This window comes from Azolla caroliniana, unplaced genomic scaffold (genome assembly GCF_043228905.1).
Source record: "Azolla caroliniana isolate FFs.n. ecotype wild unplaced genomic scaffold, voAzoCaro1.0.p SCAF_11, whole genome shotgun sequence".
Classification (NCBI taxonomy): domain Eukaryota; kingdom Viridiplantae; phylum Streptophyta; class Polypodiopsida; order Salviniales; family Salviniaceae; genus Azolla; species Azolla caroliniana.
The window spans coordinates 16,793,920-16,819,402 of record NW_028230446.1 but is presented as its reverse complement, the minus strand read 5'-3'; the positions used below and the strand labels follow the sequence as shown (position 1 = coordinate 16,819,402).

The following is a 25,483-nucleotide window of genomic DNA, read 5'->3' as shown; positions in this document are numbered from 1 at the left end:
ATTCTATTGCACAGCCTTAAACAACAAAGCTCACCTCAACCACTTACCAACATAACAATGTTTCTAAATCATAAGTGGTCTCCCTTTTAAGCCTTGCAAAATAAAAGTTCAAAGAGTATCTTATTTTGATTATACATTACCGACAAGATTAGGAAACAATATACGATAAAGTTAACCAACAATCAAATGCAAGATATAATAATAAATCACCCATCTTAGCTTTTAGGTTACTTGTCACCAAATGGAACTATTCATTAAAGTAAGAAACAGTATAAACTCCTGAATATAAAAAAGTAGATTTACACATCCATGGATAAAATAACATTTATCTAAACACTAAAGCCTAGGTGCATATTGCAGTTAAAGGTTCATCTATAACCTTGAGCCTCTGTACAATCCTGTGATCTCCTCTGTAAAAACATCTGCACTACGTTAGATATTATGGTTATGCATATAGAATTTTACATATAAGACATCCATGAATAACGAGTCGTTAAGTGTATTACTCTCAAATATGCATTTTGTGACAGTGATTTGAAGATCCGTGACCTAAACAAGATGTGAAGTTACAAGAGATGATCTTTTATAATATCCCGATAAATATCTCTCGGAAAAACGCCCTCAGTACGAATAGCATTCTTCTCTACATCTTTGCTCACAAAAATAACAGTAGGCAAACCACGGACCTGCCAATAAAGACGATATATTCAGAGCCATAAACATGGAAAACATAACTCAAACACTCACTGGGTCAAGGAAGTAGTGGTAATATAACCTCCATCTTTTGGGCAAGTTCGTACTCTTCATCCGTATCAATCTTCACAAATTCCACTTCATGCCCGAACTCAACTGCTAACTACATAAATGCATAGGAGAAAATGAGTTGCTACCATTATGGAATAAAAGCTACAAAAAATATGCTTTGCATCACTGACATGAGTATAGATAGTTGTATTTTGTAATCCTTCTTTGAGCCTTTTTTTCAGTAAATTCTCATATAAAAATGAATCACTAAATCTTTACATAAAAAAGGACAAATGTCAAAACAAAATTCAAAGTCTAGCACAGAATATCCATTTCACCTGAGAATATTTTTCATATCATACCCAATTTCATATAAATTCTTTTACAAGTAGTGGGCAGATGCAGTGTGCAGAAAATTTATTTTGTGCTTCAGGAAACTCGAAAACCAGTGGAATTAAATGAAACTAGCAAAACAAAAAGTCATCCAACCAGATACCAATAACAATCAACTTTGAGATACATATATTCTGTATGATCTCCTTCCTTCTGTAATTTCAAATTCAACTCCATTGCAATGGCTTCTGAAAGTGGCCCAGTAAAACACCAATCAAACTGCTTAGGTAAAATTTCATCTCCCAGCAGAGTCTTTAGACTCATTTAAGACTTACTTTTACATTCTGGAAGCTATGTTGCTACCAGCAAGGAATTGACACATTTTGGCCCTCAAAGATGGGTTCATCTTTCGTTATTTCTTTATTGATAACCAACAGAGAATTTAATTAGCTACACTCACGCCCTTAAAACAGAGTTAATGCCAAAATGCTCGTTTAGGTCAATGTTCACAATTGAAACCAACGTATGGAGCTTTCAGAGCACTTTCCACCAACGTCAACAGAATGATATCACCACTGAAACATTTCAGCCCTAAAATGTTCCACATGTTGGACCGACGCGTTTATAAGCATGTATCAGTATAAATCTTAATATTCATGAAATTGGGTAGATGTGTTAAAATCTAGAAGTTAATCAGAAAAAACAGCTTATCTGATAGCTTTTAGAGATTCCCAAAAAGATCAATGAGAAGTTGGCTGATTGGAAGATGGCAAAAACGGGAAGCACTTTGCAAGAAAGTGACTCGATAAATTTGGAGAACAGAGAGGCCGAAAAGATTATCAGAAAATCTAAAAACGAGACCTTTTCGTTATCTTAAGCTGTTAACATTAACTGTTGCGAATGATTCTGCCTACACAGATGTTTTTGCCTTCAAGTATTCCATTGCTGTCAACTAGCAATAGTTTATATAACAAAACAATTGAGGCATCAGAGTTTAGCACTCAAGAAGATCTCTGTATCATCCCTAAATCTAATCTCAAGTTCTAACCTATCTTCCCTTGTTTATCCTGTGTGCCAGGTGTTTAACTGCAAGAATCGACCTCATCGAACCTGAGCAAGAAAGGTGGCCATAATCCAATGGGCACTTAGTCAGAACTGACAAATCTGGCCATAGGGCAGGCCACTTAATAAGCATTCCTTATTCCCATATATTCGGATGGGGAGATCGAGCCGGAGAAATATGCAGGCAGAGTGGGCATTCAAGGCACATCAAGCACATTGAGGACTCAAATGGAGGAATACAGCGCTGAGCATATCCTGATAAGGATAATCTTGAATCATAACTTTGCAATAGAGACATGTAATTACATTGATTAAAGGAATGCTAAATCAGTGATCTACTTTGTCCATGGTGGGAGAGAGTCCATGTAACAGGGCATTCCACTCTCGGAATGCATAGAGAAAAAGAAGACCAGCACCACACCAGGATAATGGTTAGGAGCTTCAACAAACAATGGTCCTAAAATTTCCTGTTTGCAAGTCTCAGAACTCCTCAGCAACCATATCCGGGGGACAGTGCACCTTTACCAGTAAACAATACCATGAAAAAGGCTGAAGGTAGAGACAATAACCTGCTCAAAAACACACAAGGTGGCGCATCACGGCATCATACACAACAGCAAGAAAAGGCCACATTAAGAAGAAGCCATGGGAATCAAACGGGGAGAAGTGGAGGACTGGACTGGCAAGTAGTAACACAAAAGCAAGAAGAACCAATGGAGAACCGACAAGAGGAGCTGCAATATCAAAGCTTAAGTACCTCCATTGAGGTGGGCACGGCTTATGACATTGTAGGTACGAAATGTTATGTTTTTCTCAGAGGGACCTGGGTTAAAGATGCTTCCATAGTGGAAGGGGGGAGGTCATTACATTGTATACCATTGAAATTTAGAATTTCTTAAGTTTGGTTTTAGTAGAGCCTAATTTTGTGTGGAAGTAGACAGCATAATTTACCTTTTCAAGTTCTTGTGCAAGGATAATGCAAGGTCCACACCATGTCGCGAAGAAATCCACGATGACCGACTTGGTTCGGCTAGAGTCCAAGAGCTTCTCAAGTTCAGTCCGTGAAACTTTGTTCTGCAAACAGAAACAAATCAAAAGAAACTTTGTTCTGCAAACTGAAGCAAAAACAATCCTACATATAAGAATATTATGGATTTTTTTGACAGTTCATTATCACCATACAATGCTTTGATTCTTCAGTAACAAATATTAAAAGAAGGGGCGGGTAAGAACAGGTGAACAGCTGCACTGAAGAAAATTAGGGTTTCAATAGGTTCATTACTACCAAAACAAAGTTTTGATTCTTGATAATCAATAAGCAAGCCGTGCACAAGAAATTAGGGTTTCATTGCCACCAGACAATGCTTGAATTACCGCTTGAAAATTAAAAATAACGATTATTGGGCGGGGGGGGGGCGGGGGCACAGAGAGAGAGAGAGAGAGAGAGAAATTCTTACACACACGAATGGCAGAGAGAGGTAGTAGAGTAAGGTTTACTTACCACCAAATAATGCTTGGACTCTCGATAAATCTTGGCCTCTGTGAGAGGAAAAGACGCTCTGCGAGTGCTGAGAAGAGGGTATGTACGCTTAACGTGGAGAAGATGAGGAAAAGGCGGAGGAGGGGAAAGAGGAAGAGGAAGAGAGACCTTGAGGGAAGAAGCGACAGTCAATGTCATTGAAGACGGCACAGCCATCGCCATAGCCATAGCCATAGCCAATTTGCTATAGCAGGTAGCCAAAGGACATCATCATCATCATCATTATCATGTTTTAACAAATTATGTATATGCAGAAAAAAGGGGGGAGAAACAGAGCAAAAAATTTATTCACCTAAATGCCCTCCTCCGTTTTCTGGAAATTACAAATACATACCCCCTCACATCTCCCTCATTCAAGGCAAAATCAAAAGCAAAAGCAAAATGGAAACATAATAATGATGCCCCATTTCACAACAATCAAAATTCTTGATGGTGTCAGGTTTTTGTGAGGGTTTTAGGATTTCGCACAGAGACAGAGAGCCAGAGATTCTCTCTCTCTCTCTCTCTCTCTCTCTCTCTCCAGCGATGGCTTCCTCCTACCTCTCCTGTGCTTTCCACAGCTTCTGCATTCGTCGGATCCTCGCCCCAGAGCTTCGAGGATCCATTGATCCTCCCACCCTCACGAACAGAACACTCCCACCATGGCAACCCCTCACGATGAAGAGCATGCACAAAAAGAAGAAGAAGAAGAAGAAGATCACGATGATGATGAAGTCTCAGAAAAAGGAACCCAAAAACACCTCTTCATCCTCCCCTCACTCGAATCAGACGAGTTTCTTCTCTGCTACAAGACCGCTTCTTTTTCAGAGCAGAGGACCCTATTTCTTCCACAACCATCATCATCAGGTATGGCAGTTCTATCAACAACAGAGACAATGTCCTTCTTTGTACTCTTCTGGTCGGAGGTTCTATGGAGGTTCTTACTGTGGAGGTGGATTTGGAAGCCATATGCATCATGGCATGTGCGGATTTTTTAACATTTCTCTGTTTCAAGGTATGAGATGGCTCCCTTGCAATGAATTCTTTGGTTCTGCTTTCAATGCTTTTGAGAAGACTAGTAGATTGTCTGATGAAGACATCATGAGTAGCCCTCAGGTCTTATCTGTATCTCATGCTGATACGTTCCTTGGAGATCACCTCATGGATGGCGATGTTCATGACACGCATTTTGCACCGGTGCCAAAGAAGAGAGACGATATACAAGGATTGGCTAAGAAGAGAATTTATATGCTGAAGGAGATAGATGACAAGCCAGGATTGGCAAACAGGAGAGGTGATATGCAAGGCTTGCATAAGGATAAATGTAATATCTTGCAAGGTTTGCCTAAGAATAGAGATAAAATGCAAGAGTCGCATAAAGATAGACACAATATGCAAGTATTACACATGAAAAGGGATGATATTTTGCAAGGATTGTATAAGGAGAGAAATGATAATTGGCAAGGATTTCCTGAGAAGAGAAACGGTATACAGCATAAAGAGAGAAACATTAAATGGCAAGAATTAGATAAGGATAGAAATGACCTGCTAGAATTGGTCAAGGAACATTCCACTTTCAAGGCTCCTCATGGGCAGGAAAAACCTCCATTTTCAGTTTCCCTGGTATCCCTTATGTTTAGATGGTTTGTTGCCGAGCCCCGGCTCATTTCTACACGTTCTATGTATCCCACCTTAGAAGTCGGTGATCGCATCATTGCTGAAAAGGTGAAAGTTGTCAAATTGTTAGGGAACATAATTGTCTGATAGGATCTTGCCTAACTGACAAAAAAATCGTGTGCTTAAACAGGTGTCTTATTATTTCAAACAGCCTCATGTGAATGACATTGTGATTTTCAAAGTTCCAGTGTTACAGGTAGCATACTTTGTCATGTCTTCCTGAGCACAACTGGCTTCCCTTTTATAAATAAGATAGATAGGTGTGTTTTAGTTCTCGTTTTCATGCATTTTAATGAGGAGATGTAAGGCCTATGTAAGTGTGTGTAATGGATGATTTGCACAAACTGGAATATGTAATTGATTGCAGAAAGATGGAGGTAGATTTGAAGCTGTTTTTGTGAAACGAATTGTTGCTATGGCCAATGACTATGTAGAGGTAATGTCAGAATCTTATTCATGGCAAAATTCCAGTTTAAGGTTTTGTAAGTGTCTGCTTTTACTGTTGTTTGAAACACAAACAGTTTATTTATGCAACAGCTGCGTTGCCTAATGATGATAGGAATCTTCTATCTTTATTTTGATCTCCTTATTTGATAATATTAATTTCTGCTTCATATCTAGGCAGGAGTTAGCTACCTGCCAGAATGTGAAGTATTCTCTACAAGTGATCTACAGCTGCCTTATACATTATTTGGGTGAAGAGAATTATGTAATTGGATATTTGAACCTTCAACTTCCCATTAGATGTCTTGGCCACAATATCTCTGATTTTTTCAAAATATTCTTGTTTTGATGTTCAAATCTTTCACATACGTCCAAGGCAAATCATTTTAAGGAGGATATAGCTTGTTATACTTCCCATAATGTCTGTTTCCATGAATTATCCTTCAGTCCTTGTGAACTGTCCAATAATACCATATTTGTCCCATAGAGATAATCAAGAGGACATTAAAATAATACCTGTAGGAAGTGGAAGTTAAATATCTCATCTCAACACATATTTATTTCAAAGATACTACAGAGTAATACTTTTAGGAGCTAACGATGGTATGAAGACATGTTCCAATTTTATGGATTCTTGGTTTGTGTTAGTATTGGAAGGCCTTATCTATTGGTTGTGCTATAATCATGTTCTTAATATTTAATCCGAGAATCTATTTGGTCTGTAAAAATGTAGTCATAGCCATCTGAGATTGCCAACAAGTTTGTGAATGACCCATGTAGCATTTAGTAATTTTCACATGAGCTTTTTTCCCTAATTGTGAAATGCTGCAATGTCTTAGGATTATTTAGTTTTGATTGTACCTGTATGTTTTTGTGTTTTTTTGTCTTTCAGGTAAAGAACGGGAAGCTGGTTGTAAACGGTATTGTGAGGGAAGAACAGTTCATTGCAGAGCCAGCAAGTTATAAAATGAGTGCTATTGTGTGTTCTTTCTACATCTCAGGCACTTAAATAGAACAGATTTATGTTGCTTAGTCACCGGGGGGACAAGACGAAAAATGGTAATTCATAGTTACCATGAGAGGGAACGTAAACAAGGAAAGGGAATAGGGACTGTGAAAGGTAAGGAGGCAATGGAAGGGAAACTGAAAAATGGGGACTGTGTCAAATAGATCTTGAACAAATGCTTTGTTATAGATACCTTGTTTGTGGTGTTCTATGAGTTTATTGGTTCTCTCACTTGGTGGTTAAACCTATGGCTTATAGTGCTAGTGCCTGAAGCAGCTAATTTTTTTAGTAAATTTATCAATTCATGACAATCATCGTATTAATCCCTAACTAGGGGTAAATTTAATAATCTGGCTATTAATTGTTAACTAATTAGTGTCGATGAAACGATTAGATTTCTACATACATCTAAGTGTGGATTAAGCCTATTCAAAACTGCAGAATATTTCAGTAATATTATAAAACAGAGTGATATTTTCATTTTGGTTATTTTTTAAAAACTGAAAGGTATGGTGAAAATATGCAAAAAGTGGGAATATAATGTTTTTTCCCCCAAAAAACAACCCCATGAATTGGTTTGGCTTGATTAGAAGATTAAACTATATTTTTCTGTTGCAGCTCGTTCCAAAAGGTTGTGTGTTTGTCATGGGTGACAACCGCAACAACAGCAATGATTCTCATATATGGTAATGTGATAATAGTTCTTGTTAATTATATGGTAATTTGATAATGCTTGGAACTAATGGGTTTATGTTTGCTACCATATTAGGGGACCTTTACCTGTGAAGAACATATTAGGAAGATCTGTGTTACGGTATTGGCCTCCAAACCGCACAGGCTGTTTGGTTTAAGTGCAAAGAGGTGATATGAGTCCAGTGGATTTCTTCATCACGTTCATCTATGGGATTCAAAGTTCATTGAACATTAAATTTTTAGTGAGTAGTAAGCATGCCTACTCATTGAGACCGTGGATAACCCCAAATATAGATATGATAATTTGTGGATATGGCTGCAGATGGCTATTCTGGTTACCATTGGATTCTTCCTCTTGAATCAGAGGCAATATACACATTCACAAATCATAGATTTACTGTATAGAAACACCAAAGTCATACTCTTTAACATGTTAAGCTCTTTCTTACCCTTTCCATCTATTCAGAGGACCTGTATAGAATTGTTACATGGGAATAATGTAATATTATTACCTTGTATAATTGAGAAATGGATATTATGATAGGATTTCTGGTTTATGACAAAATGTTTTCTTTAGTCAATTTTAAGAGGTTTCTGCTTTTAATAGAAATATTATGAAATGTAAAAGCATTAAATTATTTTAGCAAACAACTAATATCCGTTTATTTGATGGGGATGGGTTTGATTATGTCTAAAGCTCTCCTCGTTAGTGTTGGGCAGATTCAGGACTTGCATAGAATAAGGTCTCACGAGTTTCAAAGCATAACTAACTCTTTCATGATCTCACAACACTATTTCTCCCTTTCAAACTACCATCTCTAACTCTAACTCTATCATGCTCATTTCTCTCTTGGTCACTTGAACTACCATCACTCTTTTCCCAATCCATTAAGTTTTGAAGACACATTATATGGTGAACGAAATGTTTGGAAGATGGGGCACATTACACTTGTTTCATGGTGCATGACTTGGCTATTCTTGGATGAGATCTTTTTGCAGCACCAAGGTATCATAGCTTGGGAAAGATGTGGAAGTCCACATTTCACACCTTAAATTATATATGTTAATCATGTAGTAGCATGAAATACCCAATTGTTGGTTTTTCACATGGTCTAATTTTATGGATTATACTTTAAAATCCAAGGAATTTGAAATTCAATAACATGCTCTCCAAGGTACGCCATTGCTTGTTGAATTATTTATCCTAAAGTACAAACCACTATGACTTTGGTCTTAGCTACGTTGAATGGGAGTTTGGTACCTTTAGAAAGTGTATACATTATATGCAACGATTTTTGCAATCTTTTGTCATGACATCATAAAGGTATACCATTTGTATGTGTAGATAGCATGCCATAATGTACCAACCATAATTTTTTCCTCGTGTTTTTTATAAGACTACTAGTTATTTGAACTTTGAAATCATTGCAGCAATATTTATGGAACACTGATACACAAAGTACATATATATACATGCAAGCACGTAACAGTAATGACTCCTTATGAATCAATAACACATTGCACAAAGAACCTTAACCTCTAAACTTCTAAAGTCCACATGCGACCTATTCAAAGAAACCATAAAGTTACTTGGTATTTTGTCTCTCGTGTGATTAATACCTCGAATAATAGTATTTGTTATACTCTTTACATTTATTATTCCTCAACGACATTTTATTGCAAAAAGTTTAACTATCGCTAGTCCAATCTTTTCAAAAGCGCATGAAAGTTGCGAGCTTGTGTAACAAACTAATCTTTATTCTTAATACTTCACTCAAACCTTTGTTCATATTCACATTGCTTTTTATAAGGATTGACCTATGAGTTGATGAGTTTTAACAAAGCCTACTACTTTGGAGTTATGTTCGCTCTATCTCAAAACTTATGCGAACTCGGTTATACTATGTAGTTGTATGATGAAACTCCCAAATCATATGGACCACTTGCTATCAAATTCAATTATTAAGTAAATCTAGAAACATGTTGGAAGGTCTTCAAGAAATGAAACACCTAAAATATGGAATATATTTTTGCCTTAAGTGACGATGGTAAAAAGAAGTTTTGTAATGGCATTGATCTTCTTATAAGTCCAACCATCAATCTAGCTTACCAGTGATTGCTCTTAAAGAAATGATATATTATTTTGACAACCCTCAATTGAAGAGTTATGTCTAAAACCTAAATCAAAGGAGTTACACAAAAGTTGTGAAAACAAGGTGAACATGTCAATCTTGTCGTTTGTTTTTAATGTTATAAGAACACGAGACATTGTCGTGTTTAGCTTGATATATTCATTATACGTTATTTTACACCATAACAAATACATTTGTACGAGTATACAATTTGACATAGAGTAGACCAAATAGATTGTTCAAGAAAGGTATAATACTTCTAAAGAAGTATATTAGATTCAATTATTTGTTCATGTGTGTATGGCTACCATCATCACATGTTAGATTTTAGGACAATCTTCAAGTTTTATTTAGAGTTTTTGTTGCAATGTCAAGTTAAGGACAACTTAAATAGACATAGAGAGCTTCTTCTCCTTTCGTGTCATTCTCTAACCCTTTAATGCCCTTGATAGAACTAGGAGATATATATTTGTGTTTTTACAATGATCGAGATTATAAGTAGCACGATCAACACCTTACAACCACGATCAACCTAATGAATGTATAATCAATGCCTTGAATATCGCAATCAATGTTGTGGTGAGCATAATCAACGTCGTTTCTATTTACACAATCAGTGCTTTAGTTGACGTGATCAATGTTTTAAATAGAACAATTAATGCCTTACACAATCTAGCCAACACACAAAGAAGAGCGTATTTCAATTGGCACAATCAACGATTGACGCAACATGTCCTCGTATGTGGGATATAAACACCTCAACATGTTGATTCTCATTTGGACCACATCAATGTCATTTCGATGTTTATGAGAGAAAAGGATTAATTAATCTATGTATTGTGCAAGGTATGGAGAATGTGCATGATATTAGTGGCACCCTCCCCCCAATGATAAAGACATCCATATAAAATAAACTTGATAAAAATATCGGGCTACAACGTTGATATATTACCGAGGAAATTACTAGAGCGTGCTTTTTTTTACATGCATAAGTTTTGAAAAAGCATGTCGGATGAGGCTTTCAAAGCATGCCTATCAATGCTTGGTCAAAGTATGGGAACCTAATCACGTGAATTTTAACCCTTGACATGTTAGTTGCATGTGTGACACTAGGAAGCTTAATCTACTACAATAGTTAAGAGGAAAAAATGTTGGATCAGGCATTCAAAGAATGCTTATCGATGCTTGGTCAGAGTATGGGAACCTAATCACCTGAAAATTAAGCCTCAACATGTCACTTGCATGCATGAGACCAGGAAGGTTAATCTACTACAATAGTCAGAGAAAAGAGTTTTTGGGGACGACAATGTCTAACCATGAGTGGGGAGCCCTTCGAAAGCACCAAGGCATGTCCCCGGGACAGGGTAAAATACGAGCTTCGATATGGCAAGCATTCGGTTTCGGGTGTGTTAAGGCCCCATTTTCAAGAAGAAAGAAAGAAAAAAAGGAGAGAAACCCAGAAGCATACGGGCCTTGCAGTTAAAAAATGTACACTCATGCGCGCACGCTCTTTCGAGGGGTGGGGGTGTAAGTAAGCAACAAGTGTGCCAAGTCTTGGACAAACTTTGTTGTATTCTATTTGCTAACTAATGCGAAGTAGTGGTTTTTGGAAAAAGAAAAAGAAAAAGAAAAAGAAACAAGTGTGCCAAGTTTTTATAGGTTAGGGTTTTGTGGGCGGAGAGATGTCTCGAGGCAGCCAACATAAGCTATGCATACATACATACATACATACATACTTTGATTAGAGAAAGAAAGAAAGATATATTAATGTCTTCTAAGGCCAAAATTGGCCTAATTTGGGGGGGGGGGACAAGTGTGGAGATTGTAAAAACGTGGGGGCCTACTTCTGTAATTGTTTCTAATTGTTTTGATTGCCCTACGATTCTCTTCTCTTTTAGGGATCTCTCTCTCTCTCTCTCTCTCTCTCTCTGTCTCCCGCCCCATCCTGTCACGACCTCTTCGAGTTTTTAGGGTTTGAAGATCGCCATCGCCATCGCCATCGCCATCTCCTCGAGAACTCTCTCTCTCTCTCTTTCCCGCTCCTGTCACGACCTCCTCGAGTTTTTGAGGGTTTAAAGATCGATATCGCCATCGCCATCGCCATCGCCATCGCCACGAGAACTCTCTCCCCCACATCCCTCTCCAACTTCTTCAACATCTTCAGAATCTTACCCCCGACTGTAACCTGCCTGCAACTCCTGGTGTAAGCTTTCCCCTTTCTATCGTTTTCCTCTCTTGTCCTCGAAATACGTAGCTATCTAACCGGGAGCGTTTTTCTTGTCTGCTTTTACCGGTTAAATCTAACATTTTCCTTTCTATTGATTCAACTGTTTTCTTCGTCGTGTACTGTCGGAATCTTGCCTTTTTTTCCTGCATCTACTGTTGAAATCGGACTTGATTTTCTTTTACTTTTCATTCCAAAATCTAACGTTTTATTTTTTGCGGCTGTTTTTTCTATTTGACCAGGAATTCTACGTGGAATCAATAGACCTTCAGCGTTTTTAATTCTCGTGCTTCCTTGTTTTCATTCTTATTTTGATACGGTGCGATTCATATCAGGTATGACGTCTATCTCACTGTTGTCGAATGCACTAGATGCAGCTTCATCTTGTGGTTCTTCGTATTCTCCCACTGTTTACATATTTGATTGTCATTTATTTTGATAAAAATGATTAGTTTTGCACAATGAATCACAAATAATCATTTCTTTGAAAAATTGATCCTTGGAACGCTCTTTGTTTTGTTTACGTTCGCTGTATGTTTCTCATAAACCATTTTCACTTATTATTAGTTTTTTCAGTTATATGTTTTTATTGAGTACTAATCGCACTGCATAGTGCACTCTTTTTGAACTTAGTGAAGTTTTTTTAATCCTTTATTTCAGCTATGTGCTTGTGTTGCTCTAATCCCATGTGTCATTTGTATGTCTATTGAACATTGGTTTTATGAAACACTTTGCATATATTGACCGCACATAAATTTGCATGTTTTGTACATTCGTACAAGTGTATGAGCATTTTGATATTTTTGTATGCTTATTGCTCATTTGTTGAAGCGCCTTTGCATCTCTTTGTTTCAGTTTTGTGCTTATTATGTATGCAAATTTTGCATATGATTTATTGCATATATCATGAGTAGCATTACAACGTCCTTGTATTTACTGCCCTCGTGTATCATTTTTACATGTCGTGAAATTGTACAGTATTTTGACTTTCTTATTTCACTTCTGGGCTTCACCGTCACCAGTTTTGCGCATTTTTTTGAAGCTTATAATGCATTATTACTCTTTCTTCCAGTTTGACCTTCTTGACTTCTCATTTCCCTACAAATGGTGCATTCTGCCCCAGTAGTTGCAATTCCTATGTTTTTTCTTGAACACTCTGCTCATTGCAATATGTTAGTTAAACCTATGCTAAATCCAATACTGATTTTATGTACATTCGAAGTAAGTTGTTTTAGCTCTGGAATGTAACCTAAAGTCACTATTGCAGGCGTGAAGCTCAACATCATTTCTGCTTTGCCAAGGATACGTAGCTACTTTTCAACAACGTACTCTGACTCCGTGTAGAACAATTTGTAATATATTTGCTGGTTTGCCTTCCTGACTGTTTTCTGACAATTATTTGTTTCATAGTCAAGATCATCATGTCGAAGAAGAAGACCTCTACGATGACCTTGAGAGATTTTCATGGTGGCTCCATACCGTCAGATTTACCTCTTCCTTCTGCTCCTGGAATGTAAGACTTTTGTTCTCTACATTCTGAAGGAAACTTTGCCATGCAATGCGACTATGTAACTGTACATGACTTAAAAAAAGTTCTAAACCTGATTATTGCTGGAAACCTAGAAGTAAAACAAGTATGGCATATCTTATAGTGGAGTTCATGTTTTTCAGGGTTGTTGAGAGGAAAAATGATAGACCTGGATCAGGTGGTTGGCATAGAGGGTATGGTGGTGAGAGAGCTGGATTTTCAAGACAGACATCTGGGAATTTTAGTCGGTCTGTCGATGAAAGAGTCTCTTACTTTCCTAATCCTGCAAACATTGGAAGAAATTATGATGAGGATGAACGGAAGCCAGTAGAAGGACACAACCGTCGAGGTCAAGGTGTAGACTCCTTTGAAGATATGATGTATGAACACAAACAACTTCCATTTGAGAGGCCTTCTGAAAGGTTCAATTTGGAAAATAGATCAAGCTACACATCATCAAAGTACATAGCAGATCAAAAAGCTGATAGATATCCGAATGAAGGCATCAATTCGGCACCTGTAGCTCCTCCAAGGACACAATTTGAGGAGGTTCAGAAAAGAACTCAATCTCCTTCTACATATGGTGGCCAGGAACAATCGTTGAGCTCTGGCACAGGTGTACAAAATGTTTGGACTGCTAGGAATGTTGAATCCAACAGATTTTCTCCACCTGCATATAATGAATCCAGTGGAGATGGGAGAGTTCTGACGCCTGGATCGAGAATTAGTACACAAACGAGTGCATTAGAGAAGGTGTCCTCTGGTAGGTGGAATTCCCGTATTCTTAGTCCTTCAAATGAGCTCCATTCATTAAGTGATTATGGTCAAACACAATTTGATGGAGAAAGATATTCAGCTGGTGATCAAGCAGTTTATAATGAAACCACAAGGAACGAACTCTCTCGATCTGCTTATCTTGAATCTGGAAGGGGCATTGATATACCTCCATCTCGAGATTCAAGGTTTGATATGGACAGGTCTGTGGATGGGAGGGGCATCATTCCCGGATCTGTAAAATACATTGATCATAGTTCCGTGTATGATGAGAGCAGTCGAAAGGGTTACGGTGCTCAAAGAGAGAGTGCTATGTACGTAGGGATTGAGGGCACTTCTTACAATGAACTGGGGGATACGAGAGGGCATCGAGATTCTGCACGAGTTATTGGTAATGAACCTGCTCTGTATGCTGAGTCAAGGAGTAGTTCGCAGATGACTTCTGGAAGAATGAGGCCGGAGCCTTCCCCAAGAAGAGAGTACGAGGATACAAGGGTCATGAATGTAAACAGAGATGTTGCATTTGATTATGAGAGACGAGGTTTTAATATTAGGGATGGCAGTGGTATTGGCAACAGCTTTGGTATCAGTTCCCATTCTGAAGGTACCCACCAGATCTACAACAAACAAGAGAGTTTGAAGGGTTCGTCTATGAATATCAAAGGTAGAGAGCATTTGTCTCATGAAATTTCTGATGTGTCAAAGACAAGTCAAGGCAATGATAGGAGTAGAGCACCAGTTTTTTCTGATCATGAGCAAGGTCAGGCTGTAAAGGTACAATCTCCTGAAGAAAATGGCTGTACTGTGATGAGCATATCCAGTGGGTCTGCAAGTATGACTTTGGAACTTGAATCGAAGAATTCAGCACCTGAAAGGCCCAAATTGAAACTATTGCCACGAACAAAGCCTCTTGAGGTGGATTTTAATGAAGAACCTCAACAGGTTTGGCATACCAACATTTGTTCTGTTGAAAAACTTTGAAATACCACTGAGTGTTTCTTTAATTTGTTTGCCTTTCTGTTATTATCCTGAATACCCTTGCTCCACTCCCTTTCAAGCAATGATATGATGATTCATCTCATTTTCTCTCTTTCTGGTCTTGAGGAAGGGCGTTTGTGCAATTAATAAAAACGTTGAAACATTTCAGGAAATAAAGAAAAAAGCAAGGGTATTTTAGAGTTTTTTTATTGAAAAAAGTTGGCTCTGTACATAACCTATATTTTCTTCCAGCAGGAAAAGGTATATGAAGACACCGAGTTAGTTCAATCTTTTGGAATATCACCTCCAAGCATGTCTTCAACTACTGCTTTACCTGAGGGTGGAGGCGCAAAATCTGATCAACCCGCTGTAGGTGTTCAGAGACCAAAACTTAGCTTGAAACCTCGTTCCCAGCCTGTCTATGTTATGCCAGCTAGTGGCTCTGTGAAGGAAAGGTATGTTAAGTGCAAGAATTTCATTTTAGTTGTATCATTTTTGTTTGCTTGCACATTTCTTAAAACTGTTTGCCAGTAGTATAACCTTTAACTAATATGTGGGCCTGTATTGAGACGTGATGATTCAGAGCTTGGTATCTGTAGCTTTATGACACTAACAAACATTCTTATGTTTTGATTTGAGACACTATCTAAAGTATGTATGTTTGTTTCTAAATAGGATGTCTGTTTTTGGGGGTGCTCGACCTAGAGAGCTGGTACAAATTCTCTCTTATGTGTTTTAGTTTTACAGCCTGCTACAGTAAACTTTGCTCTTTGTATATATGATATGCTATGTTTCTTGCAGGTTTTGAAGGAGCGAGGTGTTGATGAGTCTGTGATTGTGGGTGTGGATCCTATTCTCAGTCCAGTATTATCAATGAGGTAAGAAATGATTTAAATTATTAAGAAAAGCTATCAGTTAGTTATGGAAGATGTGCCTAAATTATCATTGTCAGCAGTGGACCTCGCACAGAACAGAATCGAAGTGGTGGAACTGAATATAATGGCGAAAAACAAGATAAATTTGAGGAGAAGTATGAAGGAATTCGATCAGAACAAACTGAGCTTGGGAATGTGAAGCAATTGGGCAGAAATGATAGTGGCCGCTTGGAACGCAATGAGAACCGTGGTAGGAAAGATCGTATAGATGTGGATAGAAGGGATGACAGGAGAGGATCTGATTCTCGTTATTCTCAAGAGAAAAGGGAGCCTGAAAGGGCAGATATAAATAAGCAAGAGAGCTGGAGGAGATCCAGTGATATCTCTAGCCCACAAATTGGGCCTCAAAGTAGCCTAATTGGAGTAGACGGAGGAGGGTCTGTACGTGTTGGAATACCGTCTGCTGCAGAGCTTGCACAAGTATTCTCTCGGTCAGCATCATTTTCTGGTACCAGCACTACAACCAGTACTATTAATACCTCATCATCAGGACGCCCCATTCAGAGGTCACCGATGCCACGGCCTCCTGGACCTAGCCTTGGGTTAGAGTCACCTGGAAAATACAAGTCGTCTCCTAGAGATGTGCCTTTTTCTCGTCTGACTGAGTCTCTCACACCTGTTCCTAGAGATGTCTATACGCAAGGTGGATATAGACGGGCAAATGCTTTCTGAGAAAGTTAATATTCCAATTGGATATGCCAGATGGTGGTACTGGAATATCGATAGGTATAATGTCATGCTTTGTTTTGGAAGAAACACCGTATCCTTTTGGTGGTTTGGAGGCAACAGGGGGATCATTTGGAACATAGTAAATGTTATGGCATTGGGGGAGAATGCCAGTGTTGGCGTAATATGGTAAATTGTGCAGGTGTTAGGATCTCTGTTTAAAACATTCAAGCGTCGGTTAATCTGCCTGTATCAATGAACAAAGCTCTTTGTGCGGCCTTGTTTATCCAGGTTGCTTCAACTGTTTTCTGGTGGTACCATGATGACTTATTTGATATATGTAGAAGAGTTGAAGCTACAAATTGTGTAAGAGAATAAACAGGAATTGCATGGAACCTGCAATTTATTGACATGAAAATTAAACACATCCACCAAAGTTTATTGAAGAGTGTTTTTACTAATCCTGCTCTCCTTAACAGTTCAATGTGTTTGTTTCACTTAATAAGATGTTATTGTGAGTAGTTTGTTCAATTTGGTTGCGTAGTTTTATTCACTGTTGAATTAAATATATTATCCCTGTCCTAGGGTTTGGTTTCTAGTAGGTTCCACATGCCTTCTCTATGTTTAGATCAATATGTTTACTCTTCTGGCTGAAAACCTGTTCATTTGCGTTCTAATTATTGTTTAATGTTTTGCGTTAATCTAGTATTGTGCGAACGCATACCAACAAAATCTGTTATTTTCCTCTGCTCCAGAATTTTAAATTGGCTCTGATGATCTTACTCTCCTAAAGTCTTCTGCAGCTTCTGCATATTCTTTTGATTGTTTAAATTGGAAGTCGCATATTTTATTCAGCTGACTGACTGTCATGCTGTTCTTGTTAGTGTCGAATGGTAAACTTTTTCTGATATTTGATATGTTCTTCATTTTCATTTTTGAGGTGAATAACTGTCATTCTGTCTTGTTAGTGTTGAATGATAAACATTTTCAGAAATTTGATATGTTTTTCAGTTTTCTTTTCGTGCGTGAATAACTGTCATTCTGTCTTGCTAGTGTTGAATGATAAACATTTTCAGAAATTTGATTTGTTTTTCAAATTTTTGTGCTGAATGACTCATTCTGAGTCTGGTTAGTGTTGAATAGCAACTGTTTCAGAATTTGATTTGTTTTTCAGTTGTGTGGGGATCGTGTTGTGTCACCAGAGGGTTGTGGGTGCTGTCTCACTTGTTCATGTATGTTCATCTGATCTGTTTTCTTAGTTATTGGCGTTCTAGTTTGACAGGTTTATTGGGCTGTTTGTCTATTTTGTCAAACTAAAGAAGTATTAGTTTCTATTATTTGTATTTTTTCTTCAATCCAGTTTCAGAATATCAATTCAAGGTATTGAGAAGCTCAAAGATGTTGTAGTTTCACTCTTCACTTCATTGAGAGGGTGATTATTCTGAACGACATCGTTGATGCAATGTTATGTTGGGTTGGCATGAAATGTCTTGTGGCCTAGTATGCATCCGTTACCACTCTTTAAGGCTTTTTCAAGGTTACTACAATAACATTTAGTGACTATAGTGATATGTTCTTTGTATGTTGAACTAGGTTGTGAGGATGCTATACTAGTGTTTGATAAATCCCTTGGCAATGGCAAGGACCCTATGTAGCTAGGCTCTTTAAGGGTGTTTCATAATATCATATGCAAGGTACTTAACCTTTCGATATCTTTTTAATAGAATTACACCTTCCCTTGCTTTAAATGTATTTGACGAATGTAGGGTGTTGAGGCTATCAATGTCAACTTGAACTAATTCCCAAATTGTTGGAAAGTGAAGACCCTTGATTAGAGATATTCATCTTAGTTGAGACTAATGAGGTCTAAGAATGCATGCTATTCAAATACATAATGACATTGGCAACAAGTTTATTGCATCTCAAATGTGATAATGAATCTCAATGTTTGTCCATCTAGTTCAACTCCAAATGTTTACATGTTTAGAGAGAGATGTTAATGAATGGGGTTTAGTCGTATCATATTGGTACCACCGAACATTGCTTGAACCCAAGACTTAACAACTATAGTTGTAGTTTTTATCAATAAGCTATGAACGATTTATTGTAAAAACTACTAACAAAATTTTCAATAATACATCGAATCAATAGTTTGTTTATCATTGTAATCCACATTCACATCCATAACTCACTTTGTTGCGTTGGAAGCCTTTCCATTGTTTTTGGTTGATATCAAATTCCGAGGTCGTGAGCCTAATGACTCCACCTCCACCCCTTAAAGCATCAAAATTTCTTTTATAAAAAAAGCTGACCAATTCTTATTCAATCTACTTATTATTATAGAAATCTTGGAATGTTTCATGCACTCAAAACTTGGAGATGTTATTATTATAGAAATCTTTTTGTTTGTCACAACAAACCACGAGCATTTTAACCATTCTTGCGATCAACATGATCATGTTGGTCATATAGGGTTACGAGTTCGATTTGTCCGTTGGTTATCTGGAAAGCGTCAATGGACGTAGTTGTTGATGCTCTTAGTCGCGCATTCATGAAGTTAACACGATTAACTTCACGAAATTAAAATATGGTTTTTGTTAATCAACTTCAAGGGAAAAGGTTTATTCAGACGGGGTTAAAGAGATGTATGTGACTGAATCAGTCATAATTTGGTTAGTATGTAAGAAGGCCGAACAAATTCTTCTTCGGTGAAATGGAGATCATAAAAATTGCATGAGTTCTGTTTTTGTAATATGGAGAAGAGAAAGGGCTATTTATATAAATAGCCCTAATTTATCTATCAATCTATAAATTCCTTTCGTTTTCGTATTCTTCTTCCTGTCTTTGCTTCTTTCGTTCGTTCGCGCTCTGTCTTTGCTTCTTCTTCTTCTGCTACAGAAGATGGGACGACCTCCTGCAAATGGCGGCCCTGTTTTCCGTTTTCTTGGACCTGAGGTACTGCTGACAATTTCATTTTCTAGTGTTCCTTGCTAGATGTATGTGAGAGACAGAGAGACAGTCGTCGTTGATAATGGTGGTGCGTCAATGCCGTTGATGGGGGAGGGGGGGTCATAAAGAGTGGCTATATGGGAGGGGAGGGAGGGAGAGAGAGAATTGATGGAACAGTCACTTAAAAGGATATGATCGGACCATTTAGGTGGGGGATTTCTCAATTATTTAACTAAAATTGTAAAAGCAAGATGCCAAAATCCTTTTTTTTACCGTCAATTAGGTTGGTTTATGCGTTTGAGTAGACAACCAACTAGCATGGTTACTGTTTACAGGAATGGTTCTGTCTTCATTTGAAGTCTGCAAAGCTAGTACAATCCTGTAGGAGTTCCTGAAATTCATTTATGGTGTCCTGGTGCGTGAGGCCTTTGAAAGTGACACACGTATCTGTTTCTAATACATTGAAGTCATGTAGATCAAATACTCATGTAGGGCACTATTGGGCATGTGCACATCCATGTGCCATGGTCTATGTATGAATCCATCCTTTGAGCTTCCTTTGAGAAGCTCACTATTTGATGCTTGTAGTAGGTCATCTTTGTGGGGAGAAACCCTTTTGTTGCGATCAAAGTCTTTTAATAATAGAGTTTGCCAGAGATCTTGCCTTGGTATTTTTTTGCTTTCATAATCTTGAAGAAATTTAGGGTATTGCTAGGGCGATATGGTTTGGATGTTGAGGCCATTATTGTTTAACCACTTGTCACCTACAATTACCATGATCCTCCTATCATGCCACTTCCTACAGCTAGTTCTACAAGATGTTCTAAGCGCGTTGCTTGGTCTGGCTTTGTTTGAGCTTGCTAATTCCACAGCTCACTAAACATATCAAGTGCATCATCTCTGGGTCTCCTGAGTAATAGGTATCACTTTATCTATTTTGGAACTTGGAATTGAAATCTCCTGTGGTAAATGCTCAACTAGACTATAGTCACATGGAATACGTCAGATTGGAGGTTGTAGGATGATGCAGTTTCTCTGCCACTTGTCGTTCGCATCAGCATATCTTGATATCTGACAAGGGATATCTTAATAAGATTCATGTCTACAGGAGCCTTATATTGGATCCTCATCTGTATTCTGTTCAGCTACTCGTACTCATGGATATCTTGTCGGAAGATTACTCCGATCTCTCCTGATCCTCACGATGTACTTTGTCTTGATTTACTTTGTCACGATGTGCTGTCTTGTGGCGTGAGAGAGAGAGGGCGAGAGAGAAAGGGAGAGAGAGAGAGGGAGGGAGAGAGAGATGCTCCATGTAGGTGGCCATCATGGAGAAAGCACTTGAGGATGCTAAGGGTGCTGCACCCTCCCGTGAATCTATGATAGCGCTTGCTGATACGTTTAGGTATGTTTTTTACCTTGTTTCAAGAAACTTTTTTGTCTTCTGAACTGAGTTGAAGTTTACTTTGTTTTGTGTGATTCTTGTTTACAGTGCTAGTGCTGATCGAGCAGGGAAGAGCACTGTTCAATATAAGCAGGTATCTTAAGTCTGTGTGATGGATGTTCATGTAGATCTCCCCTTTTTACTGTGCAGTTTTTATTGAAAAGTTGAAATTTGGAAAAGCAAAAGATATTTATATTTTGTGAACCTGGAACCCATTTTGTATATATTTATCGAAATGAAACCTTGACAGTGGCAAACTTGCAACATAGCGACATTGATTTTATATGTAACAATGTTATACTTGATGGAATGATAAATCAACCATGTGTTGTATTCCGTTTCATGATTTTGCTGTCATATTAGGGAATCTGGATAAAGAGATTGAAATTATCACCTATTTCATTTTATTCTGATATACACCATAGACATTTAACACGGGCTTGCCACTTGATGGATGAATGTGAACCAAAACTCTAAACATTAAAGAAGGTAACTATTCAAGACAGTTGTCTAACATCTCGCAAAGGGAAACGAAAGTGAGAAAGGCCTCTAGAATGTGAAACAGGCAAAAGTGAAGGAGATATAGACGTTACTTAAGGAAGAGACATGGATTACTGAATCTTTGCTTGGGTTCAATGAAGAGGTGGCATAAATGAGGGATGACAGAAAAGGAGTTTTTATATTTTCATCTCCACATGTATATATGTCTATAAAGATACAGAAATAGGAATTTCTTCTTGTTTGGCAGGTATGGAATTGGTTTCAAAATCGGCGACATGCTGTGAAGAAAGGTGTGAAACATTCAGAGAGACCAGTGACAACTGCACAACCAACACCGCTTGATATGTCTGGTGCTGCAAAGCGGACTGCGGCCACTTCAGCAGCAGTGCCTTCAGGTGAGTTTGCATTTGATGGTGTGATTATAGCGTTTGATGGTGTGATTATAGCATTCCTACTTTTTACTTGAGCAGAGTTTTATTTATATCCTAGGTCCTATTGGGAAGGGTACCGAGCAGCAGAAAATGGAATTTGAAGCAAAATCAGCTCGAGATGCTGCATGGTAATATTGATGTAGTTCCTATGTGTAGTTCATTTAATTGTAAGATCTCAAATGAAGAATGTCTAAAGCTAACTGCATGTTCTAAGTAGTAATGTGCTAACTTGTTTACTATTTCCATTCTACTTATGGAAAATTGATACAAAAGAACATTTATGTGTCCTACAAATAGAACATTGATGGGTCCTTCAATTGCCTATGAATTCTCTAACATTTAAAAAGTTCTTATACAAATTGCCTCGTCTTTTGTATCATTGTCTTAATTCCATATTTTAGGACAATACTACAAAACTAATTCTGTCTCCAAGAGCAGTTCCTATAGGCTATGAGTCTAGACATGTCCAATATAGTATTACTAGTACTTCAAAAATTGTCTGCAATAACAGTTTCCTATGACACTGATTATCTCAATTTTCTGTTGGACTTAAATTTACAGTTACAATAAGTTCATTTTTGTGAGAAAAGGAAAGTTGATTATTTGCCGCATGGTTATTTACTGAAGCAACAAGGTGGTGTTAACCATGTCAGTTTAATAGAGCTTTGCTGGTGTATTTGACTGCAAAGTGTGTGATATTTGTTTGTTGGTATTTGTGTGGGAAATACCATCCACAAGATCCCTGGACTCTTTAGGAAACAGATCCCTCTTGTCACATTCATGTTCATTACCTCTGCTCCTGTGGCTGCATGAAATGAAGAGTTTCAAATTCATCTGATCATAATAAAATGAATATCAAGCTCGCCATACGCTTCTTTTTTTCCTTTGCAGGTATGATGTTGATTCTTTTTCAGGCCACAGAAAACTCGATACTGGTGATCCGGTCTGTGATAGTAAAGTCCCTTAAGTATTATCTTTTCATTTATGTCATTTGAGAACACATGGTTTGGTCCAACCATCGTTGAATTTTATGTTCATCTCAGAATACACTTGGTCCTAATGTAGATTTTGCAGTTAAATTTTTTGTCAGTTTGGTTAATGTCAGGGATACAAAGTTCTCATTAACAAAGTTATAGGCAACAGTTCTGTGCTCTTGATACAGCAGTTACACTGATTATGTGTGTGTGTATAGTTGAAGTGTGATGAGCTTGTAGTTGCAGGAAGTAAGAGTGCGTTTTGCTGGATTTGGGGAAGAGGAGGATGAATGGGTCAATGTGAGGACTGGTGTTCGGCTGCGGTCATTGCCATGTGAAGCAACAGAATGTGTAGCTGTGATTCCTGGTGACCTTATTCTTTGTTTCCAGGTACTGTTGATGTGTTTTTGATAATTATGGTGTCTTACTTCTGAATCAATTCATGTATATAAACTAGTTTTTTTTGTCAAAATTTAGGAAGGTTCTGAACAAGCTCTCTATTATGATGCTCGCATCAAGGAGGTTGAGAGACGAAGGCATGATGCTAGAGGATGCCGATGTCGGTTTCTAGTCCAATATGACCATGATGGAGTAGAGGTAGCCACTAGTTTCACCTTAAGTGAAATTTGCAGAAAATTTGTCAGAATTAATTTTGGTTTGTGGTGAGACTATGTGCTACACAACAGCTTATTCTATTTTTGTTTCGGGTTTTCAAATTATGTGCACTATTTCTGTTTTGTTCATGCTATATTTGCAATATAGAAGACCAAGATGCACAAATTAAAGTTTGAAGATGCATAGTGCTGACTATATGAGAACATATATCCGTCTGCTCCTATGAAGTTATTATTTGATACTTATACTCACATTTGAGTCTTATTGACAAATATTGGATTTTCACAAATGCTTCTGTGTCTCAAGATTTCTACAAAATGATTCTAATTGTTTTTGGTTGTGTGACCAGGAAATAGTTCCTTTAAGGAAAGTTTGTAGAAGACCAGAAACAGAATATCGGCTTAGTGGAAAGCCATTGAGTGATCTATCATCATCACATATTGTAGACTCAAAACCAGGTCTTGCAACAACTGTTAGCTTGATGGAGAAGCCAATGGCAGTCGAGCCTTCTATCGTCTGAGGAAAAGAGGAAAAGCTTGTCTACCAAATTGACATCAATGAGAAAACAGTTTTTGAGTTAGTAGTGGATCTTTCTAGAAGCCCGTTGTTTCACTGTTTATTCATTTTGTTTCTGCCACTTGGTATATGAATGGAGTAGTGATTGTATATGTGGCTATATGAAGCCATTCTTGTGTATGGTCATAACTTCATGGATCAAATCTTTTGTGAATGTACATTCTATGATTTGCTTGCATGCCTGCTTTCTTGATGGGCATTGGGCCAATCTGAAAAGGTAAAGAGATTTTTCACAAATGTTTACGAATGATTGTTGATAATATGGGTTATTTCATTGTATCACTGGAACAAAAACACAAAAAAGATTTGATGAAGCTACAGAAATGCAGGGCTGACGAAATTAATGTATAGTTGAAATGAAAATTATGGAAATGCCAAAACTAAAATCTTATAACCCTTTTTAGTGGATATTTATGCTTAAGGTACTAGAATGTGGGATTAGAGATAGATTAGGAGCATGGAAGTTTTGATTAAATCAGAATAGGTACATTGCATAAATCCTACTTTGTAAAATTCAGCATCTGTTTTTTCCACTTGTGGGAAACCTAGTGTGAGAACTTCAAAGATTGAAGTAGAGTGTTTGGAAATTTATACAGGATACTTTTTTTAGATGCTCTGAAGAGTGAGTTGCTACCACATTATGCACAATGTGTGAAGCTAGCTCTCTCTTCTGAAGATTCAACTCCATGTGTAGCACACATAACAAGCATCTCAATAGGAATACCATTTGCTTTGTGATTTCAAGAAGAGCCACAAAGAATTTGCACATTCTTGAAATTACAAGGAAGATTAGTATCCCATGAACCAACACCATCTTTCTATTTTGAGCTGCCAAATTAGTCATTGGCTATCATAGGCCATTGTCTCCCCCTGTCAATTATAGAATATGAATAATGAAAGTATAGTTGTGAACATTAGACATTGTTTGTCATGAAATAAAGTCATGATTGAACATATACTGCTAAGGCACTCCAAATTATTTAAAACTGTCTTAAAAAGAAAATACTCCACAATTATTCTAACATCAAATTTATGTTCAACTCTTGAAATCTTCATTATAATGCAATCAACATTTATGACATTTTTCAGAAGTATCAAACTTTGCTATGGTAATAACTTGTTCATGCATATCATGCCACACATAAATTCCAACCCTTCAAGAGTGTGCATAGTATCCAAATGTTCTAAAACATCCATTTAAGTTCAATGTAGGGAAATTTTGTTGGATCATGTTTTGCATGTAGAAATTTTAGACACATGGAACATTCAATGTATAGA

The 25,483-nt window shown here is 37.5% G+C and overlaps 4 protein-coding genes across 9 annotated transcripts; 3 read left to right on the top strand and 1 right to left on the bottom strand.

The window, feature by feature from the left end:
* Positions 1-411: 411 nt before the first annotated feature.
* On the bottom strand, positions 412-3,902 carry LOC147858118 (thioredoxin-like protein CITRX, chloroplastic). Its single transcript, XM_087326650.1, has 4 exons — positions 3,641-3,902; positions 3,091-3,213; positions 776-856; positions 412-686 (listed from the first exon to the last, which is right to left on the bottom strand). Exons 1-4 carry the CDS (start codon positions 3,851-3,853, stop codon positions 567-569), a joined length of 537 nt encoding a protein of 178 aa, XP_087182776.1. The 5' UTR covers positions 3,854-3,902; the 3' UTR covers positions 412-566.
* Positions 3,903-4,148: 246 nt separating this feature from the next.
* Positions 4,149-8,043, top strand: LOC147858117 (uncharacterized). Of its 3 annotated transcripts, none has more exons than XM_087327930.1 (6): positions 4,149-5,383; positions 5,487-5,531; positions 5,703-5,771; positions 6,672-6,758; positions 7,404-7,471; positions 7,555-8,043. In XM_087327930.1, the coding sequence occupies exons 1-6, from the start codon at positions 4,205-4,207 to the stop codon at positions 7,634-7,636; spliced, it is 1,530 nt and encodes a 509-aa protein (XP_087184056.1). In that variant the 5' UTR covers positions 4,149-4,204; the 3' UTR covers positions 7,637-8,043. The 3 variants fall into 3 exon arrangements, with proteins under 3 accessions (XP_087184056.1, XP_087184055.1, XP_087184057.1); XM_087327929.1 differs by having other exon boundaries at positions 5,466-5,531; XM_087327931.1 differs by lacking the exon at positions 6,672-6,758 and having other exon boundaries at positions 5,466-5,531.
* Positions 8,044-11,595: 3,552 nt separating this feature from the next.
* On the top strand, positions 11,596-17,161 carry LOC147858116 (eukaryotic translation initiation factor-like protein). Of its 3 annotated transcripts, XM_087326701.1 has the most exons (9): positions 11,596-11,813; positions 12,077-12,169; positions 13,102-13,174; positions 13,245-13,347; positions 13,506-15,078; positions 15,367-15,569; positions 15,790-15,826; positions 15,916-15,992; positions 16,070-17,161. In XM_087326701.1, exons 4-9 carry the CDS (start codon positions 13,256-13,258, stop codon positions 16,719-16,721), a joined length of 2,634 nt encoding a protein of 877 aa, XP_087182827.1. In that variant the 5' UTR covers positions 11,596-11,813; positions 12,077-12,169; positions 13,102-13,174; positions 13,245-13,255; the 3' UTR covers positions 16,722-17,161. The 3 variants fall into 3 exon arrangements, with proteins under 3 accessions (XP_087182827.1, XP_087182826.1, XP_087182828.1); XM_087326700.1 differs by having other exon boundaries at positions 13,102-13,347; XM_087326702.1 differs by having other exon boundaries at positions 11,597-11,813; positions 13,102-13,347; positions 15,370-15,569.
* Positions 17,162-19,550: 2,389 nt separating this feature from the next.
* SHH2 (DNA-BINDING TRANSCRIPTION FACTOR 2) lies at positions 19,551-24,381 on the top strand. Of its 2 annotated transcripts, none has more exons than XM_087327777.1 (9): positions 19,551-19,670; positions 20,984-21,069; positions 21,157-21,202; positions 21,857-22,004; positions 22,099-22,168; positions 22,932-22,983; positions 23,261-23,404; positions 23,492-23,611; positions 23,979-24,381. In XM_087327777.1, exons 1-9 carry the CDS (start codon positions 19,617-19,619, stop codon positions 24,147-24,149), a joined length of 891 nt encoding a protein of 296 aa, XP_087183903.1. In that variant the 5' UTR covers positions 19,551-19,616; the 3' UTR covers positions 24,150-24,381. The 2 variants fall into 2 exon arrangements, with proteins under 2 accessions (XP_087183903.1, XP_087183902.1); XM_087327776.1 differs by having other exon boundaries at positions 23,255-23,404.
* Positions 24,382-25,483: the final 1,102 nt, after the last annotated feature.

Excerpts from the sequence above, each read along its gene's own strand:
- SHH2 (XM_087327776.1), top strand. The coding sequence starts at position 19,617 with ATGGGACGACCTCCTGCAAATGGCGGCCCTGTTTTCCGTTTTCTTGGA. Across the intron at positions 19,671-20,983 it reads TCCGTTTTCTTGGACCTGAG|GTGGCCATCATGGAGAAAGC; the intron begins GTACTGCTGACA and ends TGCTCCATGTAG. Across the intron at positions 23,405-23,491 it reads ACCTTATTCTTTGTTTCCAG|GAAGGTTCTGAACAAGCTCT; the intron begins GTACTGTTGATG and ends GTCAAAATTTAG.
- LOC147858116 (XM_087326701.1), top strand. The coding sequence starts at position 13,256 with ATGTCGAAGAAGAAGACCTCTACGATGACCTTGAGAGATTTTCATGGT. Across the intron at positions 15,827-15,915 it reads GTGCTCGACCTAGAGAGCTG|GTTTTGAAGGAGCGAGGTGT; the intron begins GTACAAATTCTC and ends TGTTTCTTGCAG. Across the intron at positions 15,993-16,069 it reads AGTCCAGTATTATCAATGAG|TGGACCTCGCACAGAACAGA; the intron begins GTAAGAAATGAT and ends CATTGTCAGCAG.
- LOC147858118 (XM_087326650.1), bottom strand. The coding sequence starts at position 3,853 with ATGGCTATGGCTATGGCGATGGCTGTGCCGTCTTCAATGACATTGACT. Across the intron at positions 857-3,090 it reads TTGCACAAGAACTTGAAAAG|TTAGCAGTTGAGTTCGGGCA; the intron begins GTAAATTATGCT and ends GCATTTATGTAG. Across the intron at positions 687-775 it reads AACTTGCCCAAAAGATGGAG|GTCCGTGGTTTGCCTACTGT; the intron begins GTTATATTACCA and ends CTTTATTGGCAG.
- LOC147858117 (XM_087327929.1), top strand. The coding sequence starts at position 4,205 with ATGGCTTCCTCCTACCTCTCCTGTGCTTTCCACAGCTTCTGCATTCGT. Across the intron at positions 5,532-5,702 it reads TCAAAGTTCCAGTGTTACAG|AAAGATGGAGGTAGATTTGA; the intron begins GTAGCATACTTT and ends AATTGATTGCAG. Across the intron at positions 5,772-6,671 it reads TGGCCAATGACTATGTAGAG|GTAAAGAACGGGAAGCTGGT; the intron begins GTAATGTCAGAA and ends TTTGTCTTTCAG.